General features: G+C 45.1%; 1 protein-coding gene across 1 annotated transcript in view; it reads right to left on the bottom strand.

Moving 5' to 3' along the window:
• The window catches only part of LOC146811372 (integrin alpha-M-like), a 278,712-nt gene that overhangs the window by 115,440 nt on the left and 135,983 nt on the right, over positions 1-27,289 (bottom strand). Inside the window, exons 7-8 of the mRNA XM_085618488.1 lie at positions 13,261-13,403; positions 9,900-10,053 (exon numbers count right to left, since the gene is read on the bottom strand). Coding sequence (XP_085474614.1) covers positions 9,900-10,053; positions 13,261-13,403 — 297 coding nt within the window. The remainder of the gene's footprint in view (positions 1-9,899; positions 10,054-13,260; positions 13,404-27,289) is intronic.

Below are 27,289 nucleotides of genomic sequence, written 5' to 3'. Positions count from 1 at the left end.
CCCTACTCCCTTCTACGGTCTAGTTCAGAAGGCCTATTCAACACAAACGCAAAAGCCTACTCCCCCATGGTTGAGTTCGGTCAAATGGTTTGTCATCTCTGTTTTTAAGTCAGTACAACACCTCTTACCCCTTACTCTTCTCAATTCCATGGGTCCCTTCTACCTTGGATCGATCAGTTTTAAGGTTAGCCCCCCTCCCCAATCTTTTGGCTGGGCCAATTTAAAAAAAGAAAATTACAGATTGAATGCTTTAAACATTCATAACCACTGGCAGGGGACTGGGAAGCACTCCATTCCATCATTTTGTCACACTTTTCCATTACAGGTAGAGGCCAAATACATTTAAATCACTCTCCGACCCACTCTAAAAAGTCCAATCCAGCCCAAACACTAAGCATACTCCTTATGAACTAGAACAGAAACATATCTAGACTGGTTTCAGGATTGTTGGGCCACATCAGTGAGGTGCTTGTGGGTCTGGTGACTGGCTGAGCCATTGGAATATCCATCAAAAGGGCAGAGCCAAATACCGGACGCACATGTTCAAATGAAAATGCATGACTATGGGCCTGATTTAGATGTTGGCGGAGGATTACTCCATCACAATCGTGACGGATATCTTGTGCGCCAAAATATAATTCCGATTCTGTCCTATGGGATTTATATTTCAGTGGACAGGATATCCGTCACCGCTGTGATGGAGTAACCTGCCCTCCAAATGTAAATCAGTCCCTAAGTACGAACCACTGTTAATTTCATTGGGAACGATTACATCGCAGCCACTGCACCAGGAGTTGTATCTATATGCCAGCAAAATCTTGCTAGCAGAGTGGTGAATAGAAGAGCATGCCAAAAATAGCACACACACCCACAATTAATGAAGCATTGTCCCTCAGACGGTGTGGCAAAGTGTTGTACATGAAAAAAATATATATATATAAATTTGCATGCAAGAATGAATGCCGGCATCTGTTCGTCATCTTTTTATGATACTTCCTTATTTGATACACTACAAAATTCTTCTTTCTTCATATTATGTTTTCACAGCAATGATTATATATAAATCTTCATTGATATATGCATACTAATTGTTGTAACTAAGCGGGATTAGCGACAGCAACACGACAATGTTTGTGTATATAGATGTGTTTCTTTTCATTTTATCATTATACAACAGCATGGTTGACATACCTGACAGGTTTTCTATGTCTATGATCAGTAGCCAGTTGCTGTGACAACCAGCCCAACCAGTGCCCTTGTGAAGTAGATATAACTTGTCAAACGCTGAGATGCCTGATGTAGTGAGCAAGGCGGCAAAGACCGCCGAAATGCGTCTAGGCCATCGTAACAGAATAAACATTTTTCTTTGATTAATCAACCCATGGAGTCAGCGCCTGTTTTATTATCTCTGCGCAGGACTTGTACTATATATATATATATATTTTTTTTTTCAAAGAACATCTTCCCACTTTTGTGAAAGAGACGGCACTCAGGGCAGAAGTAAATCAAACCGATTTAATTTCCACTCCGGACAAACAGGGCGCGTTTTGGCTGCGCAGCAGCCTTCATCATCTGAAGAGGCACCATCTTGTTACAGGTATATATACTTAATGAAAGTATGGACATAAACAAAATACTCTAATAAATATCACATCACAATATTAACATAAGACATTAATGACTCACTGGGGGTGGTGCTAAAAATATTCTCATGGAAAAATATATTACTTTTAACAGTCCTATTGGATGGAGATTCAAATGGATGTATGACGTTACAACGCACACTTTTACAACGCATGCACTTACAACGCATTTTTTACAACGCATAATCCATTACAACGCATGACATTACAACGCATGACACTACAACGCATTTTTAAAAAATACCTTTACAACGCATTACCATTACAACGCATACTACCTTTACAACGCATACCATTACAACGCATAATATTAAATTACATTTAAGGTAAGTATTAGATAGTATAGGGGTAAAAATTACTATTCTAACTCCAGGGGGTGCATCAGTAGGGTAAGTGTTGGATAGTATAGGGGTAAAAATTACTATTCTAACTCCAGGGGGTGCATCAGTAGGGTAAGTGTTGGATAGTATAGGGGTAAAAATTACTATTCTAACTCCAGGGGGTGCATCAGTAGGGTAAGTGTTGGATAGTATAGGGGTAAAAATTACTATTCTAACTCCAGGGGGTGCATCAGTAGGGTAAGTGTTGGATAGTATAGGGGTAAAAATTACTATTCTAACTCCAGGGGGTGCATCAGTAGGGTAAGTGTTGGATAGTATAGGGGTAAAAATTACTATTCTAACTCCAGGGGGTGCATCAGTAGGGTAAGTGTTGGATAGTATAGGGGTAAAAATTACTATTCTAACTCCAGGGGGTGCATCAGTAGGGTAAGTGTTGGATAGTATAGGGGTAAAAATTACTATTCTAACTCCAGGGGGTGCATCAGTAGGGTAAGTGTTGGATAGTATAGGGGTAAAAATTACTATTCTAACTCCAGGGGGTGCATCAGTAGGGTAAGTGTTGGATAGTATAGTGTAATATTATGCGTTGTAATGGTATGCGTTGTAATGGTAGTATGCGTTGTAATGGAATGCGTTGTAAAGGTAGTTTTTAAAAATGCGTTGTAGTGTCATGTGTTGTAATGTCATGCATTGTAATGGATTATGCGTTGTAAAAAATGCGTTGTAATGGTAGTGCGTTGTAAAAGTTGCGTTGTAAAGGTTGTTCCCCGATTCAAATATATGCAGACATTAATAAACTGCACAACGATTTTCTCTCACTTAAAAAAGTGCAAGTTTAAAATATATCACACTTTGACTATTTCGAAAAGCCCTCTATTCAGATTAAAAATTAATGTACATAAAGTGGAAACTGTTGTGAGTCCTTCAATTGGATAGGCACTGTGGGTCTCCTAATGTCACAAACGTTCAAACAGTTTTCGCAAAAAAAAAAAATATATATATATATATAAAACTGGTAAATTTCAATGTTTTTTTAAAGTTTAAAATGTTACGCTATGTGAGATTTTCAAATGAACAATAACATCACTTTAACTTCTGTTTTATATATAATATATATATGTGTGTGATAATAAGGCTCAAAAACTTTGGATCTTTCATGCCGCGGAAGATCAACGACAGACCTGCGGATCTGCATGCTCTACCACACACTGCTTGGCTGGCAGCAACCTGAAGGAAAAGTTGTAGCAGGCATCTTAGGACTCGGGGACTTGGCCCCTGAGTCCTAAACAAGAGACCAAGATAAGATATAAGGGGCAGGGTAGGGGATAATCTGATCCCCTGGGCCTGGTTCCAGGCCTTGCACTCAACCCCTTCGGGTTCTCAGCGCTGACTATGTGATGTAACACTATAAAGGGCGTCATTTTAGTAAGGCAGGCCCTACTGACTTTATCAACGGGGCAGAAGGTCTGATCCTTATTGGGTGGGGCTCCGCCTGTGCTAAAATAATTAATAAAATGTTTTTTGGGGGAGTTTCATGGACCTGGGGATTCATCGCAGTGCCCAGCGCAACATCCCTGTTGCTTCCCAGTGGATCCACAAATCCATGGAACCTCCCCTCCCCCTAAAAAGATGGGTTTGTGTGCCCAACCTTGCACCGCATACGGCAATGAACATCTTATTTTATGTTTAAAAAACGTAGAAATTTACAGAAAAAAACAAAGGCTAAAGTGACGTTACTTTTAGGAATTGTAATATTAGCTTACTTTATAATAAAAAAACTTAGAAATTCACTGAAAAAAACAGATTAAAGGAATGTTATCTCAAAAACGACTGGATGGATTTACACCAGATCATACAAAGGACACTTTCTGGACCAAGATCTTTCTTTCAGGTAAATTTGGTGTAAATCTGTTCAGCCATTTGGGCTGTCACTGGTCTAAATTGAATGGGGAAAATGCATTTTGGGATCCCTCTTTTTCTTGGCCCACGCTTGACGGATCACCCTGAAACTTTCCAGGAAGGAGGTTAGGTCAATGAGACTTTTTGTTTCAAAGGTTTTGTGAAGATGGGATTATATATATGTTACTTATCCTGTAAGCATCTGTTTGTGGCATATGGTGCAGCAGATTCACATGCTCTGCATACTTCCGTCATCTAGTGTTGGCTTTGAATGTGTGCAAGTTGTTGTTCTTCAAAGAAGTCAGTTATAAGACAAAGTGACTCCTCCTCTTGGTGCTAATGCACATGGACATCGCCACCATTGTTAAATTGTTCTCCCGCAGGTGAGTGAGAATGGATTGAGAGTAACTATCAGTAAAGAGATGTCCATGCGAGTAAATTAGTGTAAGTAAACTACAACGACCACAGGTGTACGGGAGAAGGGTGGGCGCATGTGAGTCTACAGCACTACATGCCACAAACAGATGCTCACAGGGTAAGTAGATTAGGCGTCCGAGGCATATGTGGCTGCAGATACACATGCTCTGCATAGACTGTAAAGCAGTCCCTCTCCAAAAGCGGTGGCTAACCTGTGGATGTTGCCACTGTTTGAAAGAGAGTACAAGTAGCCCTGCCTGACTTACATTAGCTTTTTAGCGTGCTAAAACATCCACACAATAATGTTTAGTGAAAGTGTGTGGTGTTGACCATCTAGCTGCTTTACAAATGTCAGCTGTTAGGATATTGCCTAGGAAATCCATGGAAGCCCCTATTTTATGAGTAGAGTGTGCTCTAGGGGGTGTAGGCAAAGTTATTTTAGCTTTGGCATAGCATGTCTGAATGAATTTAATAATCCATCTAGAAATGCCTGATTTAGATATAAGCTTTCCGTTTTGAGGGGGTGAAAAAGCAACAAAGACTTGTTTGGTTTTACGGAAGTCTTTAGGTCTGTCAATATAATACATTAGAGCTCTTTTGACATCTAAAGTATGAAGAGTTCTTTCTGCAACTGAATGAATCAGGTTGCAGAAATAAAACAGGTAATTCAACTGACTGATTAAGGTGGAAAGATGATACCACTTTTGGAAGGAATTTGAGGTTGATTCTAAGAACCACCCTATCTCTGTATAGCTGGAAGAAAGGTTATTCCAATGTTAGTGTCTGGAGCTCACTGACACGTCTAAGTTAGGTAATGGCAACCAAAAGGCAACCGTCCAAGATAAGAGTTAGAGTGGATAGTTATGAAATGGTTCAGATAGTGGACCCATAAGTCTGGTAAGGACAATATTGAGATTCCATGCAGGTGCAGGTGGAACTCTAGGTGGACTACTCTTTTAAGGCCATCCATAAATCCCTTAATAACTGGTAATTTGAATAAAGATGAGTTGCCTGTTTTTTAGATAGGCAGCGACTTCAGCTAAGTGTAGATGTTTGGAAGTGTAAGCTAGGCCTGAGGTCTGGAAGGGAAGAAGGTAGCAAGCAATATTTTGCACAGTTGCATCGAATAGATCAATTTGTTCACTGCGACAGTAGAAGACAGACCTCTTCAACTTCGCTGCATAACATGCTCTAGTTGTAGGCCTATGAGCTTCTTTAAGAATGGTCATACTTTCAGGTGGGAGATTAAGGTAACCAAATTCTATGACTTCAGGAGCCAAATTGCAAGGTTGAGCTCTTTAGGATTTGGGTGCCTGGTTTCTTCATGGTTCTGAGTGAGAAGGTCTGGATTGAGGGGAAGCTTCCCATGAGGGACTAGAGAGAGCTCGAGCAGTGTGGTGAACCATGGTTGGCAAGCCCAAGTGGAAGCTACTAGAGTGAGGGTGAGAAACGTTTGCTTGAGCCTCTGAACCAAAAACAGAAGGAGAAGAAGGTGGAAAAGAGTTGGCAAATATCACTGACCAATTAATTCACAGAGCATTGCCCTTGGATAGTGGGTGTGGGAACATGGAGGCAAAGCTTGGGCATTTGGCGTTGTCCTCAGTTGTGAACAGATTTATCTGTGCAAACCCCCACTTGTGATAGTATAGGAGAAGGACTTGGGGGGTGGAGTTCGCACTCATGGACTTATTGCTGCATCCTGCTGAGGAGGTCAGGAAAGGGGTTGTTTATCCCTGGGAGGTGTTCGGCCAGCAGGTGATGTTGTGACGTATTGACCATCGCCGAAATTATCTGAGATAGGCACGATAGTTGTAGAGAGTATCCCCCCCGTTTATGTAAATAGTACATGGTTGTCGTGTTGCCCATCCAGACCAAGACAACCTTGCCTGCCAGCTGAGTTAGAAATGCTTTCAATGCTAGGTGAGCAGCTCAAAGCTCAAGGTAGTTGACATGGAGACACTGGTGTTTGGTATCGCAGAGACCCTGAACTGTGAGATCCTGTAAGTGAGAACCCCAACCTGTAAGGGATGTATCTGCTGTAAGAATGATCTGGGGAACAGGGTCGAGAAATGGCCGCCCCTTTGATAGGTTTTGTGTGTTCCACCATTGTAGAGAGCAATGAGTGCGGCTGTCTACCAACACTAGATCTTGTAGTTGATCCCGTGATTGAGACAATTAGTGCACCAGACATTCTTGCAGTGGGCACCTATGTAGTCGAGCATGTGGTACTATTGAAAAGGAAGCTGCCATCATGCCTAAGAGTTGCATAACTGTTTTGACAGTTATGTGTTGATTGAGTTGAAACTGTGTAGCAGTGTTTAATCCTGACCACATTTGAGTATGTTAAACACAACCGTGCGTTGAGTATGGCCCCAAAATACGGCTGAACCTGTAAATTTTGAAGGTGTTACTTCTGTATCTTGACAATAAACCCCAGTTGATGGAGAAGCTGAAGAGTAGTTTGAGTGTGTTGTTGACACGAGAAGTGTACTGGCTTAGATAAGCCAGTCGTCCAATATAGTGAGTACACGCCTGAACCTTGGTGTCAAAGATGGGCGGGCTCTATGGCTCCTTTGAGGAACAGAGCCTGGACTTGTTTGATCAGATTTTGATGTTCTATGGAGAGATTTTGTCTGCATGGTGGAATGTTTGGAGGTGAGTTTATCAGATCCAGACAGTAACTATGTTGGATAATATCCAACACCCATTGATCTGATGTTATAGTTTTCCATTTGGGGAAAAAAATTGTAGTTGGCCTTGGATTGGTGTCAAGTGGTCAGGGGGAATGATTAGAGACTCACTGTTTTGAGGTGGAGGGTGCAGTGTGTGTTGCGGCCCCTCTACCACGACCCTTGGAATTGTTTCCTCTATATGTACCTCCGTAATACCCTCTTGAGGGGGAGGTTTGATGTTGCTGCTTGTACAAGGAGGCAGAGGCATCAGGTGGTGTAGTTTTGACACCATGTTTGTAGGAGGGGTGCCAAAAGGAATCACATGAAGCAGGGGTTTGTAGCGCCCCCATTGGTTTAGCCACTTCTGTGTTCTTTTTCAGTAAAATAAAAAAAATACTTGTTTGGTCCCAGTGGAGTCCCTCTGGAATACCCCACCAGGTCAAGGGGGGCTTGGTATTTCTAACCTACACCCCTATATGTTTTGTTTTGAAAATATTTAAGTCCTACAATGGCTGCCACCACATCTTTGTTGATCTAGTGGCAGCCAATCAGATCTTATCTTTAGATCTGTGGGACCTGTGGGATCTGCCGATTCTCCTCGGTGTGAAATATACGTAAAGTTTAAGTCTTAATTTCTCAAAAACTGCTGAAGCGATTTAGATCAAATCACAAAAATCCCGCTTTCTGCCAAATTTGTTGTAATTCTGTTCAGCTGCGGCTGTGTGTAATTTTCCTATGGAAATGTGCATGGGGAAAACATGTTTTGATACCTCTTTTTCTCACCTCCCGCAGATCAACCCAAAATGTTCAAGGAAGATGCTGAGGTGGGTTAACTTTTTTTCGGAATGTTTTGTGCATGTTCGTCAAACGGCACCAAAGTTATAAGCAAAACAAAAAAATCACTTTCTATGGAAACATGGTCAAACTATAACAAGATAGATAGCTAGATAGATAGCTAGATAGATAGCTAGATAGATAGATAGATAGATAGATAGATAGATAGATAGATAGATAGATAGATAGATAGATAGATAGATAGATAGATAGATAGATAGATAGATAGATAGATAGATAGATAGATAGATAGATAGATAGATAGATAGATAGATAGATAGATAGATAGATAGATAGATAGATAGATAGATAGAATTTTGGAATAAGAAAAAGGATAACATCCACAAAAAACACTGAAATATGTTAGCCATTGTTTAGTGAACTAACTATAATTTGTGTAACCATCATGCACTGCTTATCATATTACATATTGCATGTCATGACATAATGAATGACATCACTGATGACATCACTCATTACATCTCAGACTTAGCCTGTATCCAATTTGCATCAGGAATTGCCTAGGCTGTGGCAAATTCCTTCTCTCAACCCTCTGCATGCATCAAACCTCCACTGTACACAATCTTCAGCCACACGTACGACAAGTCTGACAGATGACTGAGCCAGTGGGCAGGGTCTGCATCCACCCCTCCACATTTAGGCATCCTCCACTATACACAGACTTTGAACTTACACAGTAGATCTTGTCTGTATTTCCTGGTGTCACACCAGCCCCTGCATCCAACATACTGTAGGGGTTGGGCAGCGGGCTTGCCCTATGGCCAGACCTTGAGCCCAACCCTCTGCATGTGGCCAACACCTGCTCTTGCATGGCCTTCACCCATGAGCAGCAGGAGGCTGGCTACAGGGCCTCGCCTCTGGCCAGGCCCTGCGCCCACCAATCCATGACCACCTAACACCACACTTGGTCAGCCTTCAGTCCTTCACAGGAAAAGTTGACCAAAAGGTCTATTTTCCAATGATGCTCAGCTGCCAGCTCTCCACACGTGACTTACCCTCACTGCACCCATCCTTTGGTTGAATACAAGTAAAAAGGAGATGACATCCATTCAAAGCTCTTCACTTCTGAAATACCCAATTTATTTTGCATCTTTCAAAAGCTCACATACAAACTTATAAGAGAACATCCATTGATTTAGGTTATCGTATTATTGCTTGTTGACAAAACCTATAGTACACTTTCAGAATCATTGGTTGAGTTTATTAGTACTTTTAACAATGTAATCACTTAGATATATTCAGTGATGCCATAAATAATGTAATTTAACATGACATGAGTGAATGTAATATGTAACGACATAAGCAATGCATGATGGGGGTGAAAGTCAAATTTAGTTTGCTAAAGTATATCACATATTTGAGTGTTTTGGGGTTTTTAATGTTAGCTTGTGTCTCACTTTACCTGTGTTTTTTAGTGATATGTACATGTAATGTTTGGGTGCTTTTAATGTTAGCTTGTGTCTCACTTTACCTGTTTTTTTAGTAATATGTACAAGTAATGTTTGGGTGCTTTTATTGCCATGATGCAATGACCTCTAGCTGGGGTCACCACCTCACTTAATCTCTTCATGGGCAGTGTGTCCAGCACTGAAGATTTCACCTACAAATTGTTGATATCGTGTGTGGTAGTTTAATTAGTTCAGTTCAAACCAAAACAACATGGCTCAGAATGCATTAGGTTGACACACACAAGCCCAAGACTGGAAACTGTGCCCATAATAGAATGGAGTGAAGTAGTCCCCCTACTCCCAATGTACTTACCTGTGATGTAGTGACATACATCTGCAGCAAGTCTAAAGTTGTTTGTGCTTTGGTTCATACAGGATATTGCTAGGTTTTCTGGCTGAACTGTCCCTTGTGGGAAAGACTGATGTGTACATGGTTTTCCTTCTTGTGAGAAAAGACTTAATTGAGTTGAATGCGTCCCAGAGGGATTTCTTGTGGTTGACATTAATTTAAGAATTCTATTAATAATTTTTTGTTTTTCTCAGAGAAGTCCCATCCACCTGAATTGCATCTATTTTTAATGTTCCTATTTTTCTTTCTGCCCTTTATAGGGCACTTGCTCTCACCCCAATGGCGTATCGGATAATCTGCTTCTGGTCTGCCGCTGCAATGGCTTGCATGAAATCAGTGGTCGGGTCATTGGAAGCTCCATCCGTGATCGTGATCAGAAGTCGCTTGGTGTTCTTTCGGGCACCCTTCTCCTCAGTGAAGAGGTTATCCCTGGAGCCAGGACACAGAGAAACAGTGAGTAAGAAAGCCATGTTCTCAGTATCGCAAACAAAGATGGTCTAAGAGTTGAGGATCTGTACGTGTGAGGAAGACAGCAAGTGTGTGTTTGATGTAATGAGGCAAAGGCTTATTAGAGGAAGTGCAAGTTTAATACCTTATGGATAACAAGAAACCCACACAAACACAACCCATTGCAGTGAAGTGTTCACTGTCCTAGGATGAAATATTGTGCTCTAGGTTCCATCTTCATACATTAACCCATCACAGATTGCACTGCTTCAACAAACATGCATCAATTGGCATCTCTAATTGTCCTTTTTTGCTTTTTGTCACCTAATGCTTCTTTCGAAAAAATTAAGCCCTTCCAAAGTAGTCATGGGCCAAGAAAGTAAGGCTCTATGTGCACCCTAAATGGAAACTAATTAATCTGTCCCAAAAAAAGGCTTTAGAGGCCAGTGGTGTGGTCATCTATTAGCCACTTATTCCGTATTCACTATTTGACTTAGCATTGTGGCGACTGAGAAAAGTAAATTACATAGTTTACCGCTTTATATCAAAACAATGAAGACTGTGTGCCGGGATTATCTTATTTTTAACATGCAGAAATCTATTTGCCATTTTCTGTCTATCTGTCACTTATGTCACATTCAAATTGAATTATATTACATTCATGAGCATTTCATATAAAGTTTGCGCCACATCAGAAAAAAATTATTTTGAACAATATTACATGACTAATTGCTTTGTGCTAGATGATGAGATGGTTAAAACCATAGAATTTGAATTTGGATGGCTCAGGTATGTACCCATTTCAATGCTGATCTGCCACTTCTTTAACATGATCTTAAGCCTATTGCTTTTCAATCTTTGAATCTCTTCTAATGGTCTTTTACCACTGGGCAAACTAAGATACTATATTGGATATACATCACAAAAGGTAGCATTGAACTGTGAATGCAAATATGGAAGGCAAATGAAAATATCTCCTGTTTGGAATCATGAAAATGCCATATTCCTGAAACCAGGACAGCACCTTTTATGAGCTTTGCAAGCAAGTTATTATTAGGTGATGGGTATTGATCCATCCATATGCAAATTGCAAAAACCTTAGCTAAATTATCAGCTCAATATTTAGTTTGCATGTGGAAATGATAAGTTAAAGACATTCTTATGCCCCGTCTGCTCTATCATATCGCTTACATATATTATGTCCAGTTCCACTTAAGGTAATTCCGTGGAAATTACATATATCTTATATGTTTTTTGCATGGTTTATTTGCCCCTTTTCAGAGAATAGTTCCCTGACAAACCTCAGGCTACTTTTTTAGTTTATTGGGATAAGTAGTTTATTATAGAATGCCTATATTTTAACTTCTTATACATATTACCACGTCCAAGTATACTTCTTCGGTAACTCTTGTCTAGACCATTTTGAAATAACTGACACCTCATATGCATTCCCATGTATGCATCTGTCTCAATTTGAGTCTAATCATAAAATACCCAAAAGTGAATATTCCCTAAGCGGGAGTTTGTTAGTGAAAACCAAAAAACAAATGACTCCCACAGCCCTGGGAGGTAATGTTTCTTTTTCGTCTGTTTGGTACCGCCAGAGTTTTCCTAGCAGTGACAGACAGAAAAAAAACTTTAAAGAGGGCAGGCCGTCTGATGTCCTTACTCTGACGTCACATACTCTGTCAGGCCATTGGAGTAAGGTTTCCAATGCTACAGCCAGCAGGGGCACCGCCATCAGAAAGATAACAGTTTGACTAATTCATAATAGGGTGGGCTGTCCAACGGTTTGATGGACAGTGTACTCCACCAAGCGGGTGGCAGAGTCTGCTGTCATACTCTTAATCGGTTGCCAAGTCTAGGAGTTGTCTGCAGTGGAGCCTGAACACTTTGGTGAGAGGGATGCAGGCAGGGTTAAGATGAGCATGTGCAAGCTAGTGGATGCCAGGAGGGTCATGGAAAAAGGACAACACAATGGTAAAGAGGCTGTGGCTTACATAATAAATGCACCTAACCCCCATCACTGGGAATTGGTATGTGATTGCCACATACAATGCTAATCTTTTTTGTAGCAACTGACAATATCTTTGCTGTGGAACTGTTGGTGATGATCCCAGGACAGGAATCTCAACAAAATAAAAAAAAAACGCTGAAAAAAGAGTGATAAAATGATGAACCAAGAATTGAAAGAAGGCAGTTTTTACTACTTGCCACACATAAGTGTAATAGGATCTGTTTGCCTGGGATAATGTTTTATCACAATGCTGTATGTCCGTGAAAATGTGATAATACTTTGAAATATTAAACCACATAGGAAATTATAACATTTACATAGCTGCCCTCACACAAGCAGTTTTACCTCACCTTCCAGAAAGTAGTTTCACAAGTAAGAGAAAGAAAACCACTTCAGCACAGTGATCTCATCACAAAGTCAGTTTCACTTAACATGACAAACACACCCATGAATGAAGGGGCACCACATAAATAGAGGGGATTGGTATAGAACACAAAAACAATCTTATTTTCTCACAGAGAACCCTCTAAGAGAGCTCGGAATCCATATTGTTTTTTTTTTGCAGAGTTTTATATAGCACAAACTTGACCCGAATCCAATCAGGTATCAGAACGCTTTACATAGCACCAGTTACGTTACAGACAGACACATTCATTTTTTGTTAGGCACAGGGAGATTAAGTGATTTGCCCAGAATCACAGGATGTTCAGCGTCATTGCCGAGACTCGAACCCAGTTCCCCAGGTCCGAGGTCGAGCACCCTAGCCGTTAGGCCAACTCCTCTCCCCAAGGAGCAAGGAATGTGAGGAAACTGTGTTCCCATCTCAATTTACAAAATGATAAATATGGAAGAAGTGGGAATCCATACCTATGTCCAGAATGTAAGACAGTGACACCACCACACCTACTTTACCAGACTGAACACAGAATTTGGATTTGACTGGAGAGAAACCATATTAATGCAGTGAATGTGGGGAAAGCTTCCAGTACAAAATAAGAACTGGAAGTGCGAAAGTGAGCTAAGTAATCATATCAGCGCACTTAGTGTGGAGGATATTTATATTTGAGAGAAGAGCCCTTGAGATGGCTGCCATCACTTGGAGTTTAGGACACTGCCCTAATGGAGGCAGGTCTCCTCATGACACACAGCAAAATGACAAGAAAATAACTCACGCAACATATTTGATGGCGGAAGGGGTGTAGGTGTTGCCTTTGGTGTGTGGGAAGTCTTCCAGAACTTTCAGATCACCTACTTCTTGGTAATACTTAAAATCAAAGAGCATGTTGATCTCTGTAGAATACTGGACCACAGCAAACTGTGAGGGATAGAAGAGAAACAGAGAAAAAGCAGATGTTTAGTTCCAGAAACATTATTGGATAAAGAATGAGAAAAGAAGAAGATAAAGGGAAAGGGAGATAGAAGCAAGCTAGCGTGAGAGATATAGTCAGATACAATTTAAGAGAGTGTGAAAAGGCAAGAAGACAAAGATGGAGGAAAACAGAGGTGAAATCTAATCAAAGGGGGTTGTGGTAAGGGAAATAATAAGAGGGAAAAAGGTAGGCAGATGGGAAGAAAAACAGAAAAAGGGGAAGAGATTAGTGAAAAATGTAGAAGAAGGGAACTAGGGTGATAGCCACATTGAGTGTCAAAAATAGAGGGTGAGTGAGTGAGAGCTAGAGAGAGAAAGTAGGAGAGAGAAGGTAAGAGAGAAAAAGACTGCGAAAGAGAAAGAAATAGAAAGAAACAAAGTGAGCAAGCAAACTGAGGGTTAGAATGATAGAAGAGAATAATAATGAAATGAGAGGGACTTAGGGAGAGGGACTCGGGGTAATAAACAGTTTTCATGACATTACACAAATTATTCTTGTAGATAACCACTAAGATTTCAAAATGTGTAGGGACTAGTGCGGAGTATTACTGTCATCAATAACCTTTTCAATCAAATCAAAAGTGACTTGTTCATCACTGTGCTACAGCGCTTGGAGTCAAACATTTACAACATGCGGCCCAATAACCTTCTCTATGATCTATCTGCCTGGGAATCTAGAATCACTGGAAACAAGCATTGATAAAGACAATAGGCATTACCGGTGCAAGATCTAAAAGCTTTGTCAGTGTTTCTAAGCCATGTTGTACGAAAGAATTATTACATTGTAATATATTGTATGCTTATCTATACACATATATGTTTATCATGTATGTACTATAATAATATAGTATGCCTGACAACTTTTATGTAGTATGGTATGGTAATGCCTGTCATTCTATAGTATGGTATGTTGTGCTGTGGTATGGCCTGTCATTGTATAGTATGGTTTGATATGGCCTGCCATTGTATAGTATGGTATAGTCTGTCATTGTGTAGTATGTATGTATTGTATGACTATGGAATGACCTATCATTGTATAGTATGGTATGGTATAATATGAGGAGTCATTGCATGGTATGGTATGTTATGCCCTGTGATTGTATGGCATGGTAAGTAATCATGTGGTATGCAACGGTATGGCCTGTCATTGTATGGTATAGCATGGTATGGTATGGTATGGTCTGTCATTGTATAGTATGGTATGGTATGACCTGTTGTATGGTATACCATAGTCTTGTATGATATAGACTGTCATTTGGTATGGTCTGATATGGTATGGACTGTCGTATGGTATGGTATGGTAAAGCCCATTATTGTATAGTATGGCGTGGGATGTTATTGTATAGCAGGGTATGCTATGATATGCCCTATTGTATAGTATAGCATAGTATGGTATTGATAGGGCAATGCCTGTCATTGTTTAGTATGGTATAGTATGGCCAGTCATTGTATAGTATGGTATGATATAGTATGGCATGGTATGATGTCGCCTTTCATTGTATAAGAGAAAATGGTATGGCCTACCATTGTCTAGCATGGTATAGTCTGTCATTGTATAGTATGGTATGGTATGACATTGGTATGGCCTGTCACTGTATAGTATGGTATCGTACAGTATGGCCTGTCATTGTATAGTATGGCATGGTATGTTATGTCCTGTCATTGTACAGTATGCAATGTTACAATATATTAACATATTGTTTGGCCTTTCATTGTATGGTATGGTATGGTATTTCCGGTTATTGTATAGAATGGTATGGCTTGTCATTGTATAGTATGGTATTGTATGGCCTGTCATTGTATAGTATGGTATGGCATGACCTGTCATTGTGTAGTATAGTATGATATGGTATGACCTGTCATATAGCATAGTATAGTATGGTATGGTAAGGTATAGCCTGTCATTGTATAGTAATATATGGTGTCTCATACAGCATAGTGGTAGTATGGTGTATGGTAGGGTATGACATGGCATGGCTGGTGATTGTATAGTATAGTCTGTCTTTGTAAACATTATGGCCTGTCATTGTATAGTATGGTATGGCATGTATGACCTGTCATTGTATAGTATGGTATAGCCTGTTAATGGTTGGTATGGTAAGGTATAGCCTATCATTGTATAGGACAGTAGGGTAGGGTATTACCTGTCATTGTATGGTATGAATGGTATGATATGGCCTATCACTGTATGGTATGGTATGGCCTGTCAATTGTATACTATGGTATGGTATGGTGTGGTATGGTATGGTATGGTAGGGTAGAGTATGGTATGGAGTGATATGGTATGATATCTTGTGGTATGGCCTATCAATGTATAATATAGTATCCTCTGTCATTGAATAGTATGGCATGTCCTTTCATTGTATAATATGGGATTGTATGGCATGTCATTGTATTGTATGGTTTTGAAAGGGTGGCCTGTCATTGGGAATGGTGTGGCCTGTCATAGAATAGTATAGTATGGTGGGGAATCATATGGTTTGGCCTGTCATTGTATAATATGGTATCCTGTCATTGTATAGTATGGTATGGTATGATAAGGTCTGCCTTTGTATAGTGGGGTATGGCACGGTGTGGCCTGTCGTATAGTATGGCATTTCATGGTATGATATGGCCTGTCAATGTATAGTACAATGTAGTATGTCATGGCCTGTCATTGTAAAGAGTGGTATACTGATTTAAAACACACCCTGAATTTGAGCATAAAAGCACTTGTTTACAAACTAAAGGAGTCATTACTTACTAGCGTAAAGCTGTTAATGTATTTCAAAATCATTGTTAAAAGCTAACCACTTGTGACCTTCTGATGTTGTTAGGCTGCACCACAGAGTAGAAGGGAAGAGAATGAAAAATGAAAGGGAGTGAACATGGGAACTGTAAATGTAACATAATGGAGCAAAACCATAAACAAGACAACATAGATAGTCTTATGAAGTGCTGCACATAGAAGAAAAAGCACAGACTGAAACCGAAAGCAGAAGCAACGGGAGGACACTCCCAAAAAGGAAGCAGTACTTGGTCCATGCTCCAGGGCCACGGGAAGCATGAACAGAAAGCTAATCCAAAATGAAGCCAGCACGTGCTGACCCAAAAGGTGTCAGCAATTATGACAATAAAGCCATGGGCAGACTGTAAGTCCCTTGTATGTATGTCTCGTAAGTGACAGAGCATGCGTTGTCTCAGACACGACCTAACAATGAACATGTGCAACACTAACATTATGCCACAGATTATATTAAGTTCAGATGGACTCTCACAAAATAATACGTCATAAATGGTTTAATCTACACAGTGAGGCTGAAGATGCATAAGTGGCCTTGGTGCTGACTCTTGAGGCCCAGGAATTTTCTAGACTTTTGCAGACAAAGGTGAAGGCATAGGCTTGGTGATGTGGTGCAGAACATGGATTCTTTTTCGTAAGTAGTAGTGACAACTGGACCTGATTTCTCTCCATATTGTGGAACAACATGGGCTCCCTGTGCAACTGTTGCCTGGGTTTTCAGCGTGCGCATTTTTATTAATTTCCCGGTTGCTGGGCCTGGCCTCTTCCTGCGACCACATAGTTGCTGGCACTCGCCTGGCAATTGACTTCCCTACACCTGATTTTCAGGGTCTCTAATTTTCGGGTGCAGGGTCACTATATTGTATGAGTTGTATGACAGCAATATCACGCACACAAAATTTTCCTAACCATCAAATTGCATGGTAAGTCTAGGCAACTAGATTAACAGTTAAACATAGTAAACATCTACTTACCATAATGTTTTAGGAAATGTAGCTAGTGTGACATTTTTGTAGGTCGAGATTAATGACATCAATATGGCGTCATGCAACCCGTGGTATGCTATTTTCCGTGCTGCAAACCACTGGTCCACATATGTTTGCTCATCTTCATAATACATTAAAAACAAAGACTTTGACAACGTATGACATGCTGCTTGTTTTTAAAGAATAATGGAAAAATCGGGATTTTTTGGGTGATTTTTCCATTACTGCAATGAAAAACAGAAAGTGGTTATAGGAGATATGGGAACTAATGAAGATGCGCTCACCCGCTTAACCTCTTCCATGCTCATGACGTCTCCCGGCCGTCATGAGTCACAATGGGCGTGTGCAGACGACGGCCGGGAGACGTCATGACCACGCCCGCGATTGGAATGTCAAGCTGTGCGGCGGAATTTGCGCCGCAGTGAAGAGGTTAAAATATATGGATCCTTGAAGGATTATTTATTTGATGAGCAGCACATTCAAGCAATAGGTACTTGCAGGAACAGTCCTTTTGGGGGTCATGAGTTTGGAAGGAGGGAAGGATGAGGTGTGGTTTGCCCTGTTATTTAAAAATAGCATCTTATATCTCTGAACTATGTAGAGAACCATCTACTTTTATCATTCGTTATCAATGGGGATATACGGGGGCATGGCCAACTGCCGGGCACGGAGGACGTGAGCTGAGAGAGCTCCGTCCCCTACCCTGAAACTTAATTAAATATCCTGCACATCCCCTGGACCTGCGGAGCTGGGTCATCGCTCCTTGGGCTGCGACACTCATCGGGACCCTGTGGCTAGGATTTGAGCGCCCACTACCTGACAGAAGCAGCCGAACTGTGTAATATTTCAGGATGGCTGACGGCACGAGATGGTGAGGGGCGGAGTCGAATATGCTGCATGGAGGCTTCGACGCGGCTAGCGCTCTAGACAGCCTGTGCAATGTTTCAGCGATTTTGGGCACTACTGGCGTGAAGACGGGGGGTCAGAGTTCCGGAATGGAGGTGCTGGACACGCTGATCGGGACGAGCGTCTGCTTTTCCGCTCTACTGCACCGCACCTACGGCAGCCCCGGACGAGATGGCGGATACAGCTGACCGCGCCCGGCGTCGGCGTGTGTAAGACGCAGCACTGGATACTCCCCGGTAAGGGAATGAACTCGGATGGACACTTTGGCGCTGTAGTGCGTGGAGGCTGATGGACCCTCCCCACCCTTCTCCTGATCGGGACATGGCTGCTACCGGGAGGAAGACACGCTGTGTGGCATTCTGATAGAGCTGGAGGAGGATGCCCTTGTCACTATACTGAACATTGCGGTTGCTCCACACATGGGAAACTCGCCCTCTGTATGCGATTGAACTGGGGCGGTATGAGCCTTTGGGATTTGTGCCTCACCTGCCCCATATTTACTGGAGTGCTGCTGGGTGGCTTGCCTAAGACCGATTGCATCCCTGTGCGCTGTCTGGTGCTCACGTGGTTTGGGCGCGGTGCCGCTCTCCACCTATGGCATACCCTGGTTGTGGGAGGCGTCCACGCTGAACTGTGGGAGCAGTGTAGTTCTCACCACTGGGTCTGCCCTAGTAAACACTGGTGTGACGGCGACTGTTGTCCCTGCGCTGACCCGCTTTGGTGGGATAGGATTCGTCCTTCATGCAGTAGATGAGGGGCTGCTGCATGGTTGGTCTGCAAGCATCTGTGTCCCTGCCCGCCCCCTTCAGAGGCCATACGAACTGGGCGTGGTGACGCTCACTGCCTGCAACCCACCCTGGATGTGGAGGGGCACACGCGATCACGTGGGAAGTGTGATATAACTTTACCGCTGGAAATGTCCTGATGGTTACTGGAGTTGCTGGGTTGGTGTCCGCCGGGTGTGTGCAGCCACGGAGCGTACGAGTCTGACTGCTTGCGGCCTATGAGACTGGTGTCCCTGGAGGTAATTTGGATGCACCAGTGACCTGTACTTCGCTAGCGGAGTGAATGCTGTGGGGTATTGCCCCCGAGACCCCCCAAAAGTCCATCCTGGAGAAGAGACGAACGGGAGAACGCCAAGGCACGATGGGTCGCAGCAGAAACAAACAAGCGGATGCCACTGCAGGTGGCACAACGCAGCCCATATTCGGCAGTGATCCCTCTAGCGCTTCAGACAATGACGTGATACCTCCTACTGGTACAGACCCCCATGATGCTAAGCTGGACTTAATACTGAAAGAAATCCGAGACTCACGGATGGCACTAGAGGCACGCATGAGCACGATGTCCACTAATCTCAGCTTACTACAGGCGGATCACAGAAAACTGGCCGATAAGGTCAAATCGAATAAACTGGCGCTGGATGATCTTATACCCCAGCAGACTATGCACTCCACTCAACTTGAACAATTCCAGCAACAACTGAAGGGCCTGCAGGACAGGGTGGACAACGCGGAAGGGAGGTCCCGCCGCAATAACATTCGTATCCTTGGAATACCGGAACGCAGCGAGGGATCCAACCGTACACAGTTTGTGGAGGACTGGCTGAGAGACCATGTAGCGAAGGAGGGCTTAACAGCCCTGTACAGCGTGGAGCGGGCGCACCGGGTGCCTTCCAGACCTCCCCAGTCGGGTGCGCCACCTCGCCCGTTGATAGCGCACATTTTACACTACAAGGACCGCAACACTATCCTACGGGCTGCCAGAGAGAACGCTCCTGTGCGTTTCGAGAACAGGACAATTTCGCTCTACCCGGATTTTACTCCGGCAGTTCAGAAAGCTAGAGCTACGTTTTTGGGAGTGAAGAAAAGCATGCCCAAGGACTTGGCCGTAGCCCGGTAGTCCTTGAAGTGCGCCAGCGCACTATCCGCCTTTTCGCCAAAAAGGCGAATGGCATCAAAGGGCATATCCATGAGGGTACTCTGGACATCCCCCGAGAAAGACGTGGACCGCAGCCAGGCATGGCAACAGAGCGCCACCGTGGTTGACATCGCCCTACCCAGCGAGTCGGTAGTGTCTAGTCCACATCGTATAGCATGTCGTGCTGCATCTCGCCCGTTGGCAAGAGCCTGGGCGAGCCGTGTCCGGGCCTCCTCCAGACACAGGGGCAGCACGTCCTCCACCGTATCCCACAGAGAGTGGGAATAACGGTCCAAGAGGCAAGGGGTATTCAAGGACCGCAGTCCCAAACTAAGAGAAGAGAACAGCTTCTTTCCGAAGTGTACCAGCCTCTTGGATTCCCGATCCGGAGGATCGGACGGGAAGGAGGATTGGGAAGTAGAGGCCTGGATAACCAGACTCTCGGGCGTGGGGTGTTGGGACAGAAAACTGGGGTCGCCCGGAGCAGGGCGGTGGCGCCGGGCCATGTTCGGATCCACAGGAGGTACTGTGGAGGGCTTGGACCAGGTGCCCTGCAGAACGTCCAGTAGTGCCTCATTAAACTGCAGCAGAGGCTCCAAGGAGCTTGCTGACGGTTGAAGCACTTCAGTGAGGAAGTTAGTCCTCACGGCCATAGCAGGCAACTCCAGCCCAAGGGCTTCGGCCGCCTTGCGCAGCACCACTGAAAAAGCAGTGCCTTCCTCCGAGGCCACAGTCGGAGGAGAGATGAAACCAGTGTCCGGGGAGGTGTCCAGACCACTGACATCCCCCAGTTCATCTGCCCAGTCCTGTAATAAATCGACCTGCCTGGCCATAGGGTCCTCAGACCCCTCCCAGTCGCCCCCGTCATCCGATTCCTGATAAACAGGGGGAATAACCGGATCCGGGCGGTAGATGAAATGTTCATCCATCGGCGCCGGGCCCGGACCGGGGCTGAACAGGGGAACGGCGTCATCCGGAGACGGCGCCGGAGGTGGAACCGGTGTCGGCGCCGGCAGAGGAGGCGTCGTGAGGTCGACCGGCACCGGCAGAGATCCAGGCCTGGATCCCTCGGGGACCTGCGGTGTCAGGACTGAAGTCGTCGGCGGCGCCGGGGCCAGAGCCGCCGACTCACGAGGTCGCCCAGTCGAGCCCGCGGGGCCCGAAGGCGCGCCGGAAGGCGTCAACGGCGGAGCCAGGGCCCTCATGGCCGAGAGGAAGCCACTGATCTCCGCCGAAGTCGCGTCAGTCCCAGGGACCGGCGGGTATGGGGACGGACGCGACTCCTGCAGCTCCGACGGAGCCGCGGGAGTGGGACCACCCTGACCCTCAACCAAGTCGCGCGACCGGCGAGGGGAGTCCGAAGAGTGGTGTCGCCTCTTGGACTTCTTTGAGTGCTTCGACCCGAAGACTTCGAACCCGACGAGCGGTGATGGTGGCTGTGGCTCCGCAACCGGTCTTTCGACCTCCTCCTGGACCAGGACCTTGAACGGCGCGGAGCCGAGTGTCGAAGCTCGAGAAGCTTACGGGAGCACTCCCGCCTAGCCTTCGAGGTCAAGGCCTGGCAGTCGAGGCACGACTCCGCATCATGGTCGGCCCCCAGGCAGTAAAGGCACTGGCGATGGTGATCCGTCACTGACATCAGTCGGTGACAGGAGTCACAGGCTTTAAACCCAGGCATCCTACCGGCACCAGAGTCGAGTCGACAAGTAGACCAAAAAGAGTCAAAAAAGTTTAGTCAAAAAATGACTAAGGAGTAAGCTCTTCCCGGATCGGCGCTGTCTGGCGCGGAAAAAAAGAAGAACTGACATCAGCGCGTGAGGGCAGCGTCTAAGTACTCCGACGACATCATTCCGGCGCACGACGCCGACGACGGACGTGGAGCCGCAGACAACGCCTAGCAACGCGCAAGGGGTATTGCTGACGAGAAATCTTTCCGGATCCAGCCTGACGCCTGGGGATATTCTAAGGTGAGGAATCTAACTAACGTGTTTCTTTCAGATCAAACATACTCGAATGTATATTATGTTGATTTCACGAACTGACGCAGTCTTGGCCTCCACCCCCAAGCGACTGTGATGACGCATTTTTTTGTTTGTAGCCCATGATGGACTATTGTTCTTTGTTTGGTCCTCTGCTGTTTTACGGGGGAACCTAGTATTGGGGAGTTTATATGTGAGAGTGTGCTCGGCTTTTCAGCAGCTTCTTTCTACAGGATTTCGGTCTCCACAGGTCACACTACAATTACGCTTTCTGCACCACAATGGCATTACATAATACGTACACCTATTGTACATGGAACGTGAGGGGCTTAGGTTCAATTCATAAAAGACACCGGGTTTTGGCACAACTTACTAGAAGGAAGGTTGCTATAGCCTATTTACAAGAAACTCATCTTAATATTGATGAGGCAGCCAAACTGCAGAGAAAATGGAGAGGGCAACTATATGCCACGACATATTCAGCATTCTCCAGGGGGGCGGCGGTGTGGATGCGGAGCACTGTCCCTTTCAAGCTCCTAGAGCATAAGATAGACGTCAACGGTAGATATGTACTGCTTCATGCCTTATTGGATGGGACACACGTGGTCATGGGCTGTATATATGCACCAAACACTGACCAGGACAAATACCTGACTACACTAGGCGCGGCATTGACGGAATGGGCTGCATATCCTTGGATGATAGGGGGCGACTTCAACGCTGTGTTAGATGTTGACTTAGACAGGTCTCATCCCCCATTACATGCCGCTGAAAGCAAGAAACAAGCAGAGGCTCTTAGTGGCTGGGCAGAGGGCTGGGAACTACATGACTGGCAAAACACAGCGGGCATAGAGAATACTCCTTTTATTTGCCACCACACAGACTGCATACTCAAATTGACTGGTTCCTATGTTCCGGCACCCTGTTACGGTCCATTACTTTGGTGCTCCATTACTTTGGTGCTCCATATGGGGAAAACCCTGTCAGATCATAACCCAGTGGAGTTAACTTTACAGTGGGGCAAAGTTCCAACTCCGATACCGACTTGGAAATTACAACCTGAGATGTTGGAGGATCAGGTCTTTCGCAACGCCCTTTCAGAACCGATCGTCCATTATTTCTCGGAGAATGTGGGGTCTGCTAGCTCCCGAAAAATAGAATGGGATGCCTTGAAAAGGTTCATTAGGGGAGTGGCAATCAGCACTAAGACAAGTGTGTGACTCGATCTTATTGAGCGACTTACGGAGGTGAAGGGTAGTTTAGCCGCGCTGGAGGGGGAGGCCGCGGGGACGAATGAACAGCTGACACAGCTGCGAGAGGCTAACATTCAATATGCAGAGCTGCTGGAAGAGCTACGTGTTGTGGATTACCGATTATACACGCAAAAGCAACACACACAAGCTGACAGGTCAGGGCCGCTGCTGGAAAGGTTGGTCCGCAGCGCACCCTTGCCCACACCCATATTAGAAATTCAGAACAGCGTAGATTTGGTGGTAAACACGCAATTAGACATTATTACTGCATTTAGGGATTACTATGCATGTCTTTACGGCCCACTGCCCGGACCCATTGACACCGACTTTGGCTCTTTCTTTGATGGTCTATGCGTACCCCAACTTACACAACAGCAACGTGATGACCTACTACGACCAATAACAGGGGCGGAAATACGGCAGGCGATTAAGGCTTTACCACATAGTAAGACTCCAGGGAACAATGCCCTACCGGCAGAATTTTACGCAACGTATATTGACTTGCTAACTCCTCATCTGCAATGTCTCTATCACGAATCATTGAAGGGTGATGGGCTCCCCGCTACTACATTGCAAGCGCTAGTGGTTTCGCTATTAAAACCCGGGAGGGATGCTTTACTTATTTCGAGCTATAGACCCTTATCACTCCTCAACACGGACTACAAAATCCTGAGTAGGCTGTTGGCCACTCGCCTTAACCAGTTTATTCCCGCGCTGATACATTCCGATCAGTGCGGATTTGTACCTGGTCGAAGCACAGCACTCAACACCAGACGGCTACACCAAGTTATGTTAGGCACATGCGGCACGGAAACTATGGAAGGCTGCATATCCCTTGATCTGAGGCAGGCGTTTGACTCCTTACGATGGGATTATATGTTCTATGCTCTCGCACGCTTTGGCATACCTGAAGATTACATAGAATAGGTGCGCTTACTATACACGAACCCCACAGCGCGAGCACGCACGGGTCGGCACATCTCGGGACAATATGTAGTGGCTCGGGGGACAAGACAGGGATGCCCCTTGTCACCGTTGTTGTTTATCTTGGCGTTAGAGCCACTTTTACACAGACTCTGCACTTTTGCAGTCTGTCAGAGTATAACGCGCAGTAGTACGTCCCACACTGTCTCGGCATATGCGGATGATCTCATATTGTACATTAAGGATATGGGCGCTGAACCGCATCCAATGCCCTCCATTTTTGAGTCATTCCAAGGTCTTTCTGGCCTGACCATCAATGCTGCCAAGTCGTATGCGTATTTTTTTGACGGCGCTGAGAGGAGCGGACACTTTCGGTTCGGTCCCTGGACCTTTCAAATAGCACCTGATACCTTTAAATACCTAGGCATACAAATTTATCGCAGTCCCTCGGACCTGCTAGGCGGCAACCTAGGGCATGCGATTGCAGCTCTCAAAACCCAAATTCAGTTCTGGGTCTCACTGCCCCTATCGGTGGCGGGCTGGGTGGCCATCACGAAAATGGTGCTATTGCCGCTGCTCCTTTATTTCTTTACCAACTTGTCGTTACTTGTCCCCACGAGATCCTATAAAGTGTTGAATTCTCTCATGACAGAACTAATATGGGGTACGGGGCGCAGACGCATTAGTCTGGCGAAATTGAAACTCCACGCAAAACAAGGAGGGATGGGGGTGTCGGATCTGCGTGCGTATTGCTATGCTAGCCAGTTGCAATGGCTGGCATACTGGCTTGCAGGACGCAATCTGCACGAGCTGGATATGTCATTACGAGACAGGGATAAGGGGATCATCCACAGACTCTTTCTACCACGAGCCCCCCTGCTGGCGTCGACACCCCACTTATTGAAATTAGCTCTTACTTATTGGAGGAGTGCATTGCGGTACACTGGACAGATGACACCGTATGCCCCCATCATTCCTCTGTTGGGTATCCCCATACGTTCGGGACTAACCTCTAAACGTGCCCTACAGGCTTGGACTGAAGCGGGCATTACTACATTAGGAGACTTTTTTACAGAGGGAATATTAATGTCACATGAGACGTTTGTACGCGTACATGATGCCCCTGATACGTTGTTCCTATTACACGCACATATTTCCAGATATATACGCATCACGTGGTCGCCCGAGAATACAGAACCACCCACGAATACACTGCTTACCATGCAAAATCTAATGGCTAATGGGGCTCGACTGAAAAGATGGCAAACCTACGGAATTCGAGTGGAGAGAGCGATCTCATTACAGCAGCTCCGTGACAAATGGGAAGGAGACGTGGGCCGGGCACTCACAGATAAGGAATGGGACACTATATTGGGATTCACCAAAAAGGTCTCTCGTAATCCCAAATTTAAATTTATCCAATTGATGTTGCTACACAGGGCGTACTTAACTCCACACAGGCTAAGCGCTATGTTTTCAGGGGCAAAGGATGAATGCCCGCGATGCTACACACCTAACGCGGGGCTGGTACACACGATATGGGCTTGCCCTAGATTGGGACATTACTGTGCGACGGTTTGCAAAATATTGACGGCGGTGGCTCCGACATGCCAGAATGATACCTTGGAATACTGTATATTAGGTCTGGGACCCCGTGAAAAAAAAGGGCAGTTCTACCACACGGTTTGCTAACCTTGCGCTCCTTCTAGCCAAGAGGGCCATAACCACGCGATGGAAGGCCACTAGAGCCCCGTCCTTACAGGAATGGCACACAGAAATGCTTAGATGGGGTAAGGCGGAGGGGACGGAATTGAAAAGGGAGGAATATAGAGACTTAAGGAAAACACCGATCTCACTGAGCTGGTATGCAATGCTGGAAGAATACGCTGCAATAGATGTTTTGTCCTACTAGGGTACGTTGGATTTGTCACACAAGGGTCTGTTCCGAGGGTACAAGATACTTGGGCACCTCACATTATTTGATTGCCATGTTGGGTAAATTAACAGCTCTGTGCAGTTCACTCACGTCAGAATTTGGAACTGAGAAGCACACCCCTGTGAAGATGATTGCGATACAAATGCTGCTATTGGATATTGTGAGCTGAGCACGCGGGAAGGGGAGGGGGGTGTCACGGGGTCACTCAGGAGGAGGAACGGGCTGGAGACGATAATGACTGTTCGTTTCCACCCCGGCCACAGGACGAGAGCGGGCCCTTTAACCCAAACTGGACTTCCCTGTGGGAGGAGCCCGTAACCAGCACGTCAACAACAGCAGTCCAATCCGGAGACGTGTTGGCCTGTAAAGAGAACCCGGAAGACCAATACGGCGCGAAAGCCGGTGGAGGAAGCAGGAGCGGAGAGAGAGAGGAAGTACAGGAGCAAGGAAGAGGAGGAATCGGCGAGAAAACGAGCGGAGGGATCGAGGAAGCTGAGGTCGAGGATCCAAAGAAGCCAGGAGGCCAATGGAGACGCGTCTCGCCCCGCTACGTTCCAGGAGGAGCGTGGCTGGGAAAGGTACGGGACCGACTCCTGGGTTTTGCTTTTCCACGGGGAGGGACGGGGTAGGCTTGAGTTGGGGTGGTCATAGTGGGCGTGAGTGTTTGGACACCGGTAACGTTCTTTCACACTTGTCCCTTCACCTTCACCTACGAAGATTCTTTTTTCTCTTTTTGAGTACTACGTGGTGGCAGCCCCGGTGACCCTTCACTCCCCTTACCCTGCTTCACTTCCATTGGAAGGTCCTTCATCTCACCTGTGTGTTCCCGTGTTTTTGTTTCCTTCGGTGCATCGCCCTGGAGAGTCGGACGGGAGTCTAAGCCAGTGGGACACCTACCACGAGAAGGCGAGCCAAGCAGGAAGACTTCGTAGCAACCCCTATAGTGTGTCTTGTACCTTGGAACAATAAAGAAACCAGACCCACCTAAAGCAGAGTATTGTGACTCTTTATCCCTAGAGGGTATCACTTGTGACAAGTGGCGAGCCAGATAGGAGTAACACCTTACATCCGAAACAGGATGGAAGCCCTTATCCATCAGATGAAGGAGGGCCAAGACAAACTCGAGTGGGCGGTGGAGAAATCCTC

This window comes from Triturus cristatus, chromosome 7 (assembly GCF_964204655.1).
Source record: "Triturus cristatus chromosome 7, aTriCri1.1, whole genome shotgun sequence".
In the NCBI taxonomy this organism is placed as follows: Eukaryota; Metazoa; Chordata; class Amphibia; order Caudata; family Salamandridae; genus Triturus; species Triturus cristatus.
Note: the sequence above shows the minus strand (reverse complement) of the source record. Positions and strands in the feature narration are given on the sequence as shown.